The sequence below is a fragment of the Ambystoma mexicanum genome, chromosome 11 (assembly GCF_040938575.1).
Source record: "Ambystoma mexicanum isolate Mex_15411 chromosome 11, UKY_AmexF1_1, whole genome shotgun sequence".
NCBI classification, from domain to species: Eukaryota; Metazoa; Chordata; class Amphibia; order Caudata; family Ambystomatidae; genus Ambystoma; species Ambystoma mexicanum.
This window is the reverse complement of record NC_090934.1, coordinates 226,106,416-226,122,213: the sequence shown is the minus strand read 5'-3', so window position 1 is coordinate 226,122,213 and position 15,798 is coordinate 226,106,416. Positions and strand designations below refer to the sequence as shown.

The 15,798-nt window shown below is 49.1% G+C and overlaps 1 protein-coding gene across 2 annotated transcripts in view; it reads left to right on the top strand.

Annotated features, from left to right (window-relative positions):
- The window catches only part of WASF2 (WASP family member 2), a 586,462-nt gene that overhangs the window by 439,756 nt on the left and 130,908 nt on the right, over positions 1-15,798 (top strand). For both annotated transcript variants that reach the window (XM_069622904.1, XM_069622905.1), the window contains one exon: positions 13,846-13,963. In XM_069622904.1, the coding sequence (XP_069479005.1) occupies positions 13,846-13,963 (118 nt within the window). The remainder of the gene's footprint in view (positions 1-13,845; positions 13,964-15,798) is intronic.

The window sequence follows — 15,798 nt, the reverse complement described above, 5'->3', positions numbered from 1 at the left end:
TTCGATTGGATGCTCCTCCCAAGTATTCCTCATCGCCCCTCCCAACCTACCCTGCAGTAGAATTTCAGTGCATTACACCATGCGCTCTTTCAAGGTCTTAAACTGACTTGGCGCACTAATGCCGTTATTTGTGCATGAGGGCGTAAAAACAGAACTGAAGCTGACGGGTGTTGCGCATGCTATATGTACAAGTGTTGACGTCACCCTTGAGATGGAGGCCGTCGAGGGACATTGTGTCGACTGCATCGACGCACAGTGCCCTCTGCCGAAAAGCTTTTCAGAAGCAACTAAGCTGGACAGGATAGCCATCTAAATATGAGGAATATATGGTAGGAACATCCAATCGAAAGTATGTCACCACGCAGTGGCTTATTTAGGACTTCAGCTACCCTAAGCCCAACTAAATGCATGCAACCCCCACAAACTTTACTCCATGCCGGACAGATTCTGCACCTTCACTAGATTCCATCCCTTCAACAAACGTTGTCTGCCTTGACCAATCTAAACCCAGTCACCATCATCTTGTCCCATTTTTGCTCCATAACATAAGGACATTTTTAAAGCCGACAGGATTTCTAAACCCAAATGAAGCCTGTTATCTTGGTGGTTGTTATGGTAGTTGAAAGTGTTTTGATGCCTCTGCTGCTGAGAGTTTGGAGATGGCAGTGTTTTCTACAGTCAATTGAGTGCATTAGAGGTACATCTCGAGGCCAACTCTGTTAGATTAGAAAGCAATTTTTTTAGAGGAAGTGAGCAGAACATAAGATGTCTCACAATTGGACACAAATGAGGGAGGATTGGAACTAGGAATGTTGGTATTAATACTAATATCTGGTTTCTCCCGAGTTGCCTGCTGTAAACCCACTGGGACTACCTAGATTGGTCGGTAATATGAAAGCTTCTGGCACCATAACTACATTTCTATATGCGGCCTTGTTAAATGATATATTTTACATATGACATGCAAATGTTCCGGTGTAGCTTAACATTTTTTGTTTAAAACAAATAACTAAACCTCCTGGTTATGGTTACAGCTCCGTGTTAGAAGGGGGCATAAAGGAGACAAGGCATGTTAACACCTGCTACAGGCTATGTAACTCCAATCCCTCGGAATACTGCGGCTCATACTGGTAGGGCTCTAATGTTGCCCTTATGTGGAGAAAAAAAAAGGATAGTAATGGTTCTAGTATCTGTTCGCATAGGCTACAAGCAGCGAAGGTAGCTTACCAGAGCACAGAAACGAGGCACAGAATACTCAAAAAAAGACAGTGAAAGGAATTTAAAAGCAAATCTGATGTTTTTTGTTGAGAAGCGGTCTGTTTATACTTATTGAGGAAAGAGGTGTCCTGCCATTTCCATGAAGAAACGTCATTAGTTGAAGCGCAGACAAAGTTGACATGAGACGTGCATTGGCGTTGTGAAATGGGCGGTACGCGTCTAGTGATCTCAGCCTGGGGGCCGGGGGATATGGTTTAGTGCCGCCAGGGCAGTTCCCCTTGGGCTATGTGGCAACTGATCAGATTATAACAAAATGGCTGCGCCCTGCTGCCTGATTTTGCATGTGTAAAAGTGAGGAAAACTACAGTCAGGTGCATTGGAAATGTTTTGCGATCGATCAACGTATACTTGAAGACAAATGCCGAACCCTCAGCACAATAATATTTCAGAGCACACTATTCCTTTAAGTTTGGATGCGCAGGAGCTAACGACAGTTCCTGGTCCTCCAGCATTAACCAGCAACCAGGAGCTACTACTGGGGAATGAGGAGCTAGTACATGGCTTTCTGCAAATCTGGACTTCCACATAATATAAAAATCCCTAGCGCTTCAAATGTCGTATAGATGTGACCTAATGTTTATATATTGTCACAAACGCACAGAGCTAAATAGTTGTGTGTGTTTGGCATCAGTTAGCCCGTGGAGCCAAATGTAGCTCGGTAGCTGTGTAGGCTACAAGTAGGAGCTAAATAGCTCCCAACTTCCCTCAATTCCGAAGCCTGCTTTTAAGTAGACGATTACTGATGGGAGAGAGACTGCTAACGGATCCTCTCATTAGATTGTGTTCTCAAGGTCAATGACTACAGGGGGAAGTGATTAGTAAGCAATTTTGGATACAGATGTATGGGTTTGCTCAACACGCACAGGCTAAATTCTTGAAATCCTTTTGATGGAAACAACCTATTTGGGGCAAAAAAAGTCCCAGGAAAGCTTCAAGGCCGCCACAGTCACATCTCTGGGACTGTCCACTTTTTCTGCATCCTCTTTTCAATCTTTGAGGGAGTGCTTTATTTAGGCCATACTAGTTGGCGGGCCACAAGAGTGCCCACGCTTCTGGCTTCCAAATTCAGCAGCAGTGATAGCTCTCACTCCTCCAAAGGGAGTGGCGTGGGGTTAGGGAAGACCACAAGTTCGGTGCCATCCTCCATTCCTGCTGAAAAACCTCTTTGACTATTCCTCTGTGGCTGTTTTGGCAGCAGTGTAAGAAAGCACCTCGGACTACTGTGTCCTTGAAATCGTTATGTATGGCTCGCTCTCCATTCCAGTGGAGACTACCCAAGAATCTGCCTCGTGTTCCTATTGCTCAACCCGTTCTCCTTTCGCTGGAGGCCTCCCAGATATTGTCCAAGGGTCAGTGGTAGAACATGCACCCCACCAACTTTCTTTTGCCAGGGTTGTTATTCCTAATACTGTCTTGTGCCAAAAACAGATAGAGGATTCAGGCAGGCCTTACACTTAGTTAATCAAATTCCTCTGGAAAGACAACTTCAAAATGTTCACTCTAATGCCGATCCTTCAAGGCCTGGAGCAGGACTAGTTGATGCCACATTGCTAACCACAGTTTCTACTCTTTAGCCTTACACTTGCTCAGCTTTTTTTTTTTACCTAGCTGATGGCTGTGGTGGCAACCCACCTGAGAAACCGAGGGGCAGCAAGGTTAGAACAATGCAGCTCCTAAAGAGTGTCCCCTCTCTACTGCCTGCGGTTTTCATCAAACCTGGACAATTACTTCCTGGTTGCTGACCCAACCCCTCCAGTTCATCAAGGCAGACCTGAACACCAGATGGGAATGGCCTGTCCTCCAGAGTTTCTAACAGCCGCTGAATATCTGAGTGCTTGTTTTCATAGCTTCGTACGTTGTCCTGGTTCCTCGGGACAACCTGAAGATGAGGTTGCTGTAGTGGCCCCCAAGGGGACCTAATTCTTGGTTCTGGGTAGAACCGAGTGATTTCTATTTTGTTCTTTTTAAAACTGTCAGCCTCCCAGTCCTTTTGCACTTCGAGTAGTGAACCTCCCAATCCAATATCTTGCAGAGGGGTGCACATAGGACTTTGTGGGGACAGATGCGTCTGTACAGGGCCGAGGAGCTAGCCTTATAGAAGTTTGTGAGCCATGTATGGAACGAATGGGAGAAATGCTCTCACAGGAACCTTTTGAAGTTGTGGGCGATCGGATTTTCACGGATTGTTTTCCTTCACTCAATCAAAATCAAGGGTTAAGTCATTCAGATCTTAACAAATAACACTGCTGCTATGCATTACGCGAACATGGGAAGCAGTGAGTGCAGTCCTATTCATGGAGTTAATGTTGGTGTGGTTTTGGCATCACCCTCATGACCGGCAGTTCGAATGTAGTTGCAAATATTCAGTTGCCTGGAAAGGGTGTCGCACGAATGGGAGATTCATGAAGAAGCCATTCAGGAGTTCTGGTCGGTGAGTGGGGGCCTCAAATGGATCTACGGCTTATATTACCAATCCACAGTACAGTGTAGCCTGTAATTTATAGCCGTCTGGAAGATGCTTTGATTTTCCCATGGAATTCCCTACTGGTCTGTGACGTTCCCCAGTTTCCTCTATGCACAAGATTCTTTTTTTTTAAAACTTTTATTTTTTCCGGCAGAGGTTCACAAGGTACATATATCAAGACAACACATTTGAATGACATGTTATACTTAAGCAACATAGTGATCATAACACAGCAGACATAGCAATAGCACCAGGGCAAGTCTTAGGCAGAGGCTATGGGGTTTCATGGTGTAGGGGGTATCCCTTGCAGGGCAGGGGGCGAGTCAGTCGTGGGCGTAGTTGCACTTTGGCTGTTAAGATAGGTATTAAATTCAACCCAGATGTTCTTGGGGCGGGAGTGGGCTGGGAGTGTGGACAGGTATTCCTCCTCGCAGTTTCGAGACCAGGTAAGCAAGTTCAGCCATTTCTTAAAGGGCGGAGGGGAGGAACTTTTCCAACTCTGGAGTATGCATTTCTTGGCCATCATACAGCTTATATTTAAAAATTTGGACAAACGTCTAGTGTCCTCCGTTTTCCAGACCCCGAACAAGACTGCCAAGGGATCAGGGTCGATCACCGATTCGATAATCTCGGTGAGTGTATTTAGGATGTCATCCCAGAAGCCAGCCAGTCCAGTACAGGACCAAAACATATGAAGATGGTCAGCTCCCTCTACTCCACAGCGCGGACAGGGGTGCACCGCGGAGCGAGTGAACTTCGAAGTCCTGTGCGGGGTATAGTAAAGCCTATTCAGGAGTTTGTATTGCATGGCCCGGTGTCGGAAATTGAGAGAGACCCTTTGGGTATGTAGGCACATATCTCCCCAGACCTCATCGGATATTTCAAGGCCCAATTCAGTTGCCCAATCGTCACGTGCCCTGAGAACTGGGATCGGAGTGTTGTCTTGTAGGATCTTATACAATGAGGAGACGACGCCACGAGCGCCGCCCGAGTTAGTAATGTATGCGATCGCCGGATTATCAGGGGGCTCGTCTGGAAATGAGGGCCATCTGGTGCGGAACGCAGCTCGAAGCCTATAGTATTGGAGAGTCCCTAGAGCGGATCCAGTGTGCCCCTGTTTCCATGTTTGAGGTTCAATGAACCTGCCTTCCGGATAGAAGTCCGATAGTGCCTGGTACCCCAATGTTCCCCAGTGGCGGGCAAGCGCAGTGTCATGTGTGGGCTCCAAGCCCGGGAACGCCCAAACCGGGAGCCATTTATAATAAGGGAAAGGGTCGGATTGCAGACCCAACAGGCGTGTCCAGGCGTGTAGGGTCGCGCTAATAGGATCTATGGGGTAGTCAGTCGTATAGTGCTGGTGCAATATGAGGGCCATTATGTTAGTGCCGGCGGCTGCCAGTCGTTCCAATTTAACATGTGGGCGGGCAGGAGAACCGGGGTACCAATGAGTGGCGTGTTGGGCCTGGGCCGCAATCCAATATAGCAGCAGGTCCGGAGCAGAGATTCCCCCTTGTTTGTATGGAAGCACCATATCGGTCCATTTCTTGCGTACAGCACCGGAGTGCCACAAGAACTGTGCGCATAGTGCATGTAATTTAGAGAAATATTCCATACCAGGCCATACGGGTATATTGTTGAAAGTATAGAGGAGCTTAGGCAGCAAAATCATTTTAATGAGGGAAAGACGGCCTGTCATGGATACTGGGAGGGTGCGCCACCGTAAGAGCTTGGCCTCAACTAATTGCGCTACAGCTGAGTAATTATTGGCGAGCAGGGTAGATTTGGTTAGGGATATTTGAACGCCCAGATATCTAACACCATCCGGAGACCAACGGAGAGGATATTCGGTGGTAGGTTGTATGGTGGATTTAGTGAGAGGGAAGATCTCAGACTTCGAGTAGTTAATTGTAAACCCGGAGTGGGTGCCAATGCGAGTGATGTCCCTCAGTATAGGGTTGAGATGGGCCGAGGGATCCCTGATATACAGCAGAACATCGTCAGCGTATAGAGAAATGATTTCAGGATCATCGACCAATCTTATTCCCTTGCGGGCGTGAGCGGATGTAGTCCGCCATCGGCTCTATCACTAGTGCAAAAAGGATCGGGGAGAAGGGGCAACCCTGTCAGGTGCCCCTGGTAAGTGTGAAGAGGTCAGATGTCAACAAGTTAGCTCTTACTCTTGCAATAGGGGAGGTGTATAACAACTTGATGAACCCAATCATGTTCGGGCCTACGCCCATAGTTTCAAGTACCAGCCACATATAGTTCCAGGAGACCATGTCAAAAGCTTTTTGAGCGTCAAGAGTGACTGCTACGGCCTGGACATCCTGGTCTATACGGGACATGACATTGAACAACCTCCTGATATTATGAGAGGTAGACCTACCGGGGACGAAGCCCGCCTGGTCCTCGTGGACCAAGTGCGTCATGATGGGCAGGAAGCGGTTCGCTATGATCTTAGCAAAGATCTTTGTGTCGAGATTCATCAGGGAAAGGGGTCTGTAGGACCCGCATTCGTCCTCAGGTTTACCAGGTTTGAGCAGCACCGTGATGACTGCTTCGCGCATGGAGGGGGGAAGGATAGAGACGCGCAGTGCCTCGTCCCAAACCTCGAGCAGCCTAGGGGCCAGAATAGCGACATGCTCTTGGAAAAACTCAGTGGTAAGCCCGTCAGGACCGGGGGCCTTACCTTTGGGTAGGTCTGAAATAGCCGTCACTATCTCGTCCAATGTGATCGGTAAGTCCAGTTGGTCCCGGGTGTGAGAGGATATCTCAGTGGTGGGGATCTGGTCAAGGAGCTCGCGCATGTGGTGTTCGGTGTGTTCGGCAGGTTGGGAGTAGAGGGATCTATAAAATTCTGCAAATATGTCTAATATACGTTGGTCCGCCCACTGTGGGCTGCCATGTTGATCTTTGATGGAGGTAATCTGCGTCGGGCCAAGTTGCCTTTTAACCAGTGTTGCCAGTGTTCTCCCGGGTCTGTCCCCCTCCCCATACTTCCTGGCGGCCTGTGGCCGGCTGAAGTATTGGACTTCGTTGGTAGCAAGCGAGTTATATACTTGAAGTTTATCGCTGATTTGAGCAAGTGTACCGGGGTTAGCAGCTGTGGAGCATTGCAGCTCCAGTTGCTTCAGCTTCGCTTCAGAGCGCCCGAGGGCAGCTCTTATTGCTTTCAGGACCCCCGCCTCTCGAGAGATAGACATACCCCTAATGTAAACTTTGAAGGCATCCCATCGCACCGCGGCTGATGTGTCTTGAAGAGAGTTGGACTCGAAAAAGGATTCAATGTCGGCCAAAATTTCAGCCTTGAAGACAATGTCTTTGAGGGCCTCAGATTTAAAACGCCAGGTGCTAAACGTCGGAATGGGAATCCCCAATTCCACCGAGATCGTGACTGGGGCATGGTCTGATAGTGTGCGAGGCAGGATCCATGAGCCCCCTACTCTACCCATAATTTCCCCTGACACCAGGAACAGGTCTATCCTAGCCGAGCTGTCATGCACAGACGAGTAGTAGGTGTACTCCCGCCGCTGAGGGTGCAGCGTCCTCCAGACGTCACAGATGTTCAATGTTTGAATATGGCTGTGTAACTGACGAGCAGCACCGGACAGGGCTCTAGTAGCAGTTCCGGTTCTGTCCAAGCCAGTGTCCAGAATAAGGTTTAGATCGCCTCCCCATATAATTGGTACTCCCGCAAAGCCCAGCAGTACGGTGGCAACAGCGTCAAAGAATTCGGGAGAGTCTATGTTTGGGCAGTAGGTGTTGACTAGAAGATATTCTTTATTAACCAGAGTGCAGTGCAATATAACATACCGTCCCTCAGGATCTATGTAGCTTTTATGCAGTATGAATTTGATTGATTTGTGGATCATAGTAAGTACGCCCCTAGCCTGGGAGGAGTAAGAGGTGAAAAATCTGGCGGTGCCCCATGATGGGGCCATAGTTTGTGGGATATGACCATTGCAGTGTCTCTCCTGTAGAAATAGTACTCTACAGTTATGCCTGTTAGCAAAGGCCATAATTTTACGGGCCTTGGTGTGATTACTTAATCCCCGGATGTTCCAGGACATTATAACGGTAGACATCTCATTGGTAAATATCTAATCGCACAATGCGCACCTCAGTGAACATCCCATGTCCAGCGGCAGTGTGAGCCCAAGAAGTTGGGATTGACAATGCACGTGTTGCCCTTCTGTACGCGCGCCGCGAAACCTCGTGTGCATTTTTGAAATAACACCCCACTCCCACCCGCCACCCTCACCACCAACCCAAGATTAGTAGTGTGAACATCTCCCTCCCCGAACTGTACGCAGCTGAGCCGTCCCCAACTTGGCTCAGACAGTACAAAAGCCCAACAGGGGCTAACCCACAACAGAGGTGTAACCAAGAACAATGCAATCGCAGTGGGGTGCGCCGTTGCCGTGCAGGCACGCTTGGAACCAGATGGTTCCGTTACAAGACGAGCAGTGTCGGCGGTCACGCAATGTATGATCTGGCCCGTTTAGGTGGGAGACAGGGATCAGTACATGCGTCATAGCAATCCGATTACAATACAAACATTTACAGTAGTCTCGTGGTGGATGGCCTCCTCATCGCCAATGGACACAAGGGCTGTCGCAGAGGCATCAAAGCATTGCAGTGTGAGTAATAGGTGGTGATGATTATTAAGGGGCAGGCCGGATCAAAAGTGAGTTGGCCCCATGGAGTGTGTCACCGAGGTGACCATTGTAGTGGGCATACCAGAACTATGTGTAACGAAGGTGAGTAGTGACTCCAGATCAGTAGGGGACTACTGGGTGGGACCCCGGAGCTCAAGGGCGCCCCCCCGGTCAGTCAGGGCCAACGGCCGGGCGGTTTGACAGCCACAGAGTCCAGCAGAAAGGGGTGACTAGCGTCTGCCCCGGGGAGCCAGGCCGCGACAAAAATGCATGTAGTAGCAACTACAAAAACACAGTGAACAGAGTCATGCTACCAGTAACATACCGCCCATCAAGGATCAGCAAAGTCAGTAAGATCCGTTGGGCCACACAGTGCGTATTCAGATGCCGCCAGCTTGGTTGTCCTCCGGATTGTGGAGCGGTATTTGCATCTCGATGAATTTTACCGCCTCCTCTGGAACGGTGAAAAAGTATAATTTGCCGTTATGGGTAATCTTGAGCCGTGCGGGAAACAGGATGGCATAAGGGACATTGCGCTCCCTGAGCAGTTTATTGACGCTGAGGAATTGACGTCTCTCCTGTTGCACCGCCACGGAGAAGTCCGGGAAGATTCTGATGGTGTGGGCCTCCATACGTAGGTTACCCTTCTCCCCCGACAGGCGGAGGATGAGGTCCCTGTCGCGGTAATTAAGAATCCTGGCTATTATGGGCCTAGGACTGTCGCCCGGTTTGGGTCGTAGAGATAGGGCCCGGTGAGCCCGCTCCACCGTGAAATATGGGGAGAGGGCCGGATTGTCCAACAGGTCCTTAAGCAATTTCTCCACGGCGTCTTCTATCCGGCCCTTGAGAGCATTCTCGGGGACCCCGATGATACGCAGATTGTTCCTGCGGGAACGTGATTCCAAATCATCACATTTCGCCCTCACACTCCTCATATCACGCGACAAGGAGGCCACAGTGTCTTGGAGCGTGTGTATAGCATCTTCATTGGTGGAGAGTCTATTTTCGGCCCCCGTGATTCTAGAACCCGCCTGATCCACCCGAGTTTTGAGCGAGGCAACATTTGCGTTGATGTCGTCGAGCTTTTCGTGAAATGAGGCGAAGTTTTTGGCCATCGATTCCATTAGAGTGGTAAGATCTGGCGCCCCAGCCCCAGGAATATTGTCATTATCAAGCTCCTCCCGCGGGGGCGACGTGGGCTGCTTCAGCTCGAGGAATCGCCTTAGTAAATTTATCAATGGTGCCCCCTTTGGCAGACCCTCTGGAGCGGCCCGACATTGCGAGAGACCTGGGTGTTGAGCGGTCGCGCCGCGGGGGGAGATGGCGATGAGGAGGAAGCAAGCCTCTGTACAGTGGAGGGTCCGCAGCAAATGTAACGGTGCCAGCAGATTAGGCCGGGCGTAATGAGGGCAGCCAGATATTATGTGGTATGCAGCTTACCGACCATCCAGTTGGCTGGATCATGGAGGGGTCCCGACCTCAGGGGGCCCAACTGCACCGCCGCCGGAGGGCCCTCGTCGACGTGAGCGGCCCAATGAGTAACAGCCCCGTGAGGATCGGAGACGTTATCAGGCAGTCCGGGGGGGGCTCCTCACCGTAGGCCGCAGGTCCAAGCGGGAGGAACTCAGCACAGGAGCACTGGCGTGCAGCGAATGGCCCAGCAGAGTCGGAGCGCCCGCACGTGGGGCACCAGCAGGCAGTCAAAGCGGGATCCACGCCGCAGGCCCAAAGAGCAAGGGAGGGCCGCACGGACGACCCGGCACACCCCTCTCGAACGGCGCAGGGTCGGAGCGAGCAGCCGCCACACGCCACACACGAGGAGCGGGAATCCCCGACAGCCCAGGTCCAGTCGAGAAGGCTGCGGGTGTGAAGCGGGCGAGTTTCCGGATCAAGTGGTGGGTCTGGAAGCCCAAGCTCCGGGGCATCAAGCGGAGGCTCCAGAGGCCGGCCCGCAGCAGGCCCAGAGTCGGCCACGACGAGGCCCAGCGCAGCAGTCAGTCAGGGGCCTTAGGGGGTCCGATTCGCTTCAGGACTAGATGTGCAGATAGCCCAAGCAGTGAGCAACACAGGGGGCCAGAGGAGACAGAAGGATTATGGCAGGAACCGCCAATGTTGCTGGATAATCAGCGGCCAGGCACGGAGCTCCAGAGCTAAGCGGCCATTTTGTAGGCTGCTCAACAGCGCCCCCCCTATGCACAAGATTCTGTGGAAAATTCTGCAATGCTCGAGCACAATCCTCCCAGATTGGGACTGAAGGGCACGGTACCCAATTTTAGTCTGCCAAATGCGTGCCCCATGGAAGACACCTTGGAGTCGGGCTCTTATGTTGAAGGCCTGAGGTAAGATCCCCTACTCCAAACCCAATGCCAAGCAGCTGAATATTTAGACCTGCTCTTGAAAGGATGCAGTATACAAATTGGGATTTTTCAGTGATATTGAGGTGGTGCTCGCTGTAAAATGTCATGCAGATAGGCCAATGTATGCTTGTTGAGGAAAGTTTTAAGTTTCGTGACAAATAAGGCCAGTTGCCTTCACTATGATCGTAGTGTTAGACTTTCACCAGCGAAATAACCTATCTTAATATTGGTATTGTTAGGTGCTACGTAGCTTATCCCTCTGTCTTCCAAAGTTCTTCAGAGAAGCTCGTCTAATTTTTTCTATTTTGCTAGTTGAGAATTTCCTAGAGGGACCTGGGAATTCATTCCTGCCTAAAACGTGTCATTCCGTCTTGCCACTTAAACTACACAGAAACTGGCCGCCCACATCCTTTGTATCCTCTCTGTGGCACATAGTGTGCATAGGCACGTTCGTGGGCACTCGCTAGAATCGCGGATGCTCCATTGCAATTTTTTTTTGCATTGTGGTTAATTTGGTTCTCATGCTTCTTTGGCTGATACTTATGAACTCGTTCTCTATGACTCCAGAATAATGGTTGTCTTATTTATTACTTAGTAAAAAAGTTTTCAGAGCAGAGTCGGGGCATCGGTTTTGCCTAAAATAGTCTATGAATTTCACCCCTATCATACAATTCATTTGCAAGTATTTTTTTTCACCTCCCCATCCTTCCAAGGTAGAGGAAGGGGTTTCATAGATTTTAGACGAGGCGAGGCGATAACCTAGCCAGGACCAAAAACATTGTGATCAGCCAGGAAAGGAACATGTTTTTAAAATAACGGTTTTCAAATGATGCTGTTCCAAAAAACCTTTTGCACAGATTAAATGTCTATTTTGTTTGAGAGCTCATTCATCCACAGGCCACGTGGCTGCATCCGCTTTGCAGAAGGATGTGTGGATGGGCTTCATTGCCGTTTTGAGCAGTCAGTGTTGATGATTTTTTTGTTATAGGTGGCATTGCTCACAAGCTTCCCACCATCATGATCTGTATGACTGCCTCAGAATAGGTGGAATCTGTAGGCTGAAGGTAGGTGCTAACGTCAGAAATGTTGCTTCTGATGGAGACAGCACCCCCCTGACCCCCCACCCCCCCCAGTATTCCACATCCAGCATCCGCTGTACTGCTGAGGCGCCAACAAAGCACTCAACTCCTTGGCAGAGGCGACTCGGGGACAACCCCCTTTCTATTGCTGCGTGACTCTGGAGAGTTGGGAAGTTTATCACAGAATGCACTTTAATATGCTTAGTTTATGGACCGAGGTTATGCTTACTGTTAATATGCTAAAAGCCATGGTGCTGCACTTCCTAATGAGCGATTCATTGGCGTAGTAGAACATTGTTACTCATGATGGAGCGAGCCTGTTACACGGACCTGCCACGTTCTACTGCCAAGGGCAGGACTGTCCATATGAACCAGGTCTGTCCCCTTGATCTCTAGTGGTCCATTTTGGCTGCGGCCCTCGAATTTCGGCCGCTTTGATTACATTATGCCAAATGAGAGCGTTCACATAGGAAATCTGATTTGCAAATGTTTTAAATAAACGTTTTATCCAGGTGTCATTTTTCATGCACTGTCCGTTTCTGTATCCGTTGCACAGTCCCGCCCTTTTAGTCAGTCGGTTGCCTTGCTCTCCATTCTTGCCTGGAAGAGCAACCTTTGCCATCTCCTGTTCTGCAACTAGTTGGAGCTCTGTTGCGGCCTCTGTTGGAGCAGTAAAGCCGTGGATGCAGAACAGTCAAGTGGAGATGTACCATGTTTTTAGTGCACCATGTGCTCTAGTTCTTATATTGAGGTGTGTGGTCATGCTGGCACTGCAAAAGCCCCATTAGTTTAAACATCTAATCTACAACTCTATGAAAGAGATTTCTTGCTCCTCATCACTTCTTGCTGAAACTTTCATGACACCGGAGATCCAGGAATAAGGTCTGTAAACAGCCTCCTGTGCCAAGCTGAATCTAAAGGGAAGCCTTTCACGAACCTGCTAGTTGCCCACAGTGAGATGGATACACTCCTTATGAAAAATCTTCTCTTGAGTGCCAGGAAACCACGCAGGTGGCGACAGTGCGCAGTATAAGAACCTTTAATATAACCTAACATAGTCTTTCTCTCAGTATACAGCAGGCAGTGCTGGTCTTAGCTTTGGCAGCACCCTGGGTGAGTTAACAAAATGTGCTGCCTCCTCCCCTCCAACCCTGGTCCCTGCGTGGGAGGTGTGATGGAGGAGCACCGCACTGCTCTGCTAAATAGAGGGCCAACCCCAAACCAGCAGTGGTGCTCTAAGTGCTTAACTCATCACTCCAATAGAGCGTGGCTGTCAAACCAGCATGGAGCTGCCTTTCAAAGGCTGCCCCATGCCGGTTTATCATCGGCACCCTATTATAATAAAAAGCATCCCGCTCTCCTGCTGGTGCACGCAGCACCAGCAGGAGAGTGGGGCACATTTCCTTGCAATAGGGCACCTGCCGTGCCTTCACCCACCACGCTAGCTCAGGGGAGCTCTTGAAAGACTCCCCCAAGCTGGCGGGGCAGGTGGACTAATATGGCACCCCAGGCCTAAAGCCAGCCCTGATAGCTGGCAAACCCAAACTAAACTCTTGTTTTTGCCAACCATTTTACTATATTTCATGTGGTTGCCAGAAATCTGAAATCCCCTCTGAGAACCAACTGGACCAAATAACCTGTTCTATGGGATGGTTCCCACTCAGTTGCGTCTAAAGTCACGTTTGCTCACTTTCCTATCGAAGTGGAAATAACCATTTACTTATTAGTATATATGTCAACTAAGTTCTCTGTTCCTAGACCGCTCCTGGTGGAGGGTAACCTGTCCTCTGTGGTGAAAGTACAATCGGCTTTTAAAGTTGCCAGTTTGGCCATTGTTCCAGGATTCTTAGTTACTGGGGTAGACAGTCCTGTGTGTAGGGAAAAGGCGTCGACCTGCGGGAGGCATTTTGTCGTCCACTGTTGGTTCTGTCGTGTGTGGGCAGCACTCAGAGGTTTGATGTGCCATTTATTAAGACCAATCTCTTTAACTGTTTCTCTCTTTTTCTCAGGGACGATGGGAAAGAAGCACTTAAGTTTTACACCGACCCCTCCTACTTCTTTGATCTGTGGAAGGAGCAGATGCTGCAGGACACCAAGGATATCATGAAGGAGAAGCGAAAACACAGGGTGAGATGTGGACAAATTGGCTGGTTTCTGACAAGAAGGTGACTGGCAAACACCGGGTGGCATAGGAGTGCGAGGCAGGCGATTGAGAAATATAAGCTGAGTTGAGAGCACAGATGCCAGCAAGTAGCATGTCTTGCAAACACAAAGGGATGGAGGTACAAGGGAGTCTGCCAAACAATGTGTGCGACAGAGTAGCGGTATGACTTATCAGTTGAGACTGAGAAATGTGGTTAATACTTGGATATATCGAGTAGGATGTCAGTGGAGATAGAATTTTGACTGGATAATGCCATAGGAGATGGTGGTCTTGGGACGACATATAGAAAAATAGGAAACTTGTGGTGGAGGGACGGGGGAAATGGTGCAATTTTCTGGGACATGGGATTGTGTCCAGAGAGTCTATTGCTATTGTATTTGAGAGGCTGTTGTCTTGCATATTGTGTGTGCATGAGAAGTGTGATGTCTGGTTTATCAGTTTATAGTCTACGTGAGGACTTTGAGCTGAGGAGCTAGGTGTTTCGAATATTTGTGATGGGGAAAGAGAGTGGTGAATTGGCTTATTGGGTGAGAGTGGGAAGGTGACTGTAAATGTTGTAAAATGGGTGAGCAGGTGGATGGGAGTCTGCGTTTTGGATGCCAGTGGGACATGACGGAGGGGTGATATCTGAAGTGGACAGGGGAACAGGACAAATTTGTAGGAGCAGCACAAATAAGAGAACTGCTTCATGGTAGAGATCATCATTGGCAACCCACATCCTCGCACTTCATCCAGTAGCACAGGACTGCTTCTAGCATCAATATTGTCAGTAGCCGTCTCGGGTCATTTGAAAGTCCTACTGAACAATTGCCATACTGTAAATTCTTGAAAATTGAAGACTCCACCGCATCAGCTTATTTAGTGCTGCACAAGACTGAATCTTTTCATGTTGATACATCTACTTCAATGACAGTTTTGATCCTAAAACGACCAGCTTGAACTGTGGTATGTACAACATTGTCTGAGACTAAGATGAGATGATGTGACAATCAGAAATTGTCTGTTGCACAGTGCTGCTTCTTCTGGATGTTGGCCAGCTCTACAACCTACAAAAAAAGGGGACGTGCATTGAACATAGGTGCTGAGTTCACAAGTGTAAGGGACTCATCTTTGGTCCTTTTTTTGTTTCACCTGTGTCCATTGCATGCCTGACATTGAAGGAAGATTGACACAGTTGGCCTTAACTCACAAACTCCAAAAAAGTCAAGGGTTTTTGTTTTTAATTTCAGATTGTGAAAGAAAACTGCTTAAGGTGAGAATGTGCCAGTGTAACGCACCAGGCTGGACAGCGGGAATGGAGACTTTCTAGGTGTTGTCCATCTCATCTAGTGTGGGATCTTCCCTTCCTAGCCCAAGCATACCTCAACCCAAGGATGGCATCTAGAGATTGTTAACCCCTGCTATCTAAGATCTTTCTATCTGAATGTGATGGCCCAAAGTCAAATGCCTTCTCTATCTATCAAGTCCCCCTGGGAACAATCAAGGTTGTCCCTGCTCTAGGTCCCCCAAATGATGGTACAACTTAAGGGTTTGTGCTTTCCAGACACTGTCCCACTGGGTCTTACCTTGCCACACTCAGCTGTTCTGCTCCCTATGCCACCCTTTCACTCTCCCTTATCTCCTCCTACTCTCCTCCCTCCTACTCCACCTACTGTCTCTCCTCACACTCCATTACGCTTCCTTCTCTATCCCTCTGATGTTCCCCTCTCCTCTGTTTACCTATGATCTTAATCACCACTACTATGCTTTGTCTGCACTCCTAATACTCTCCCCTCTTCACAGTACTACTCTCCACACC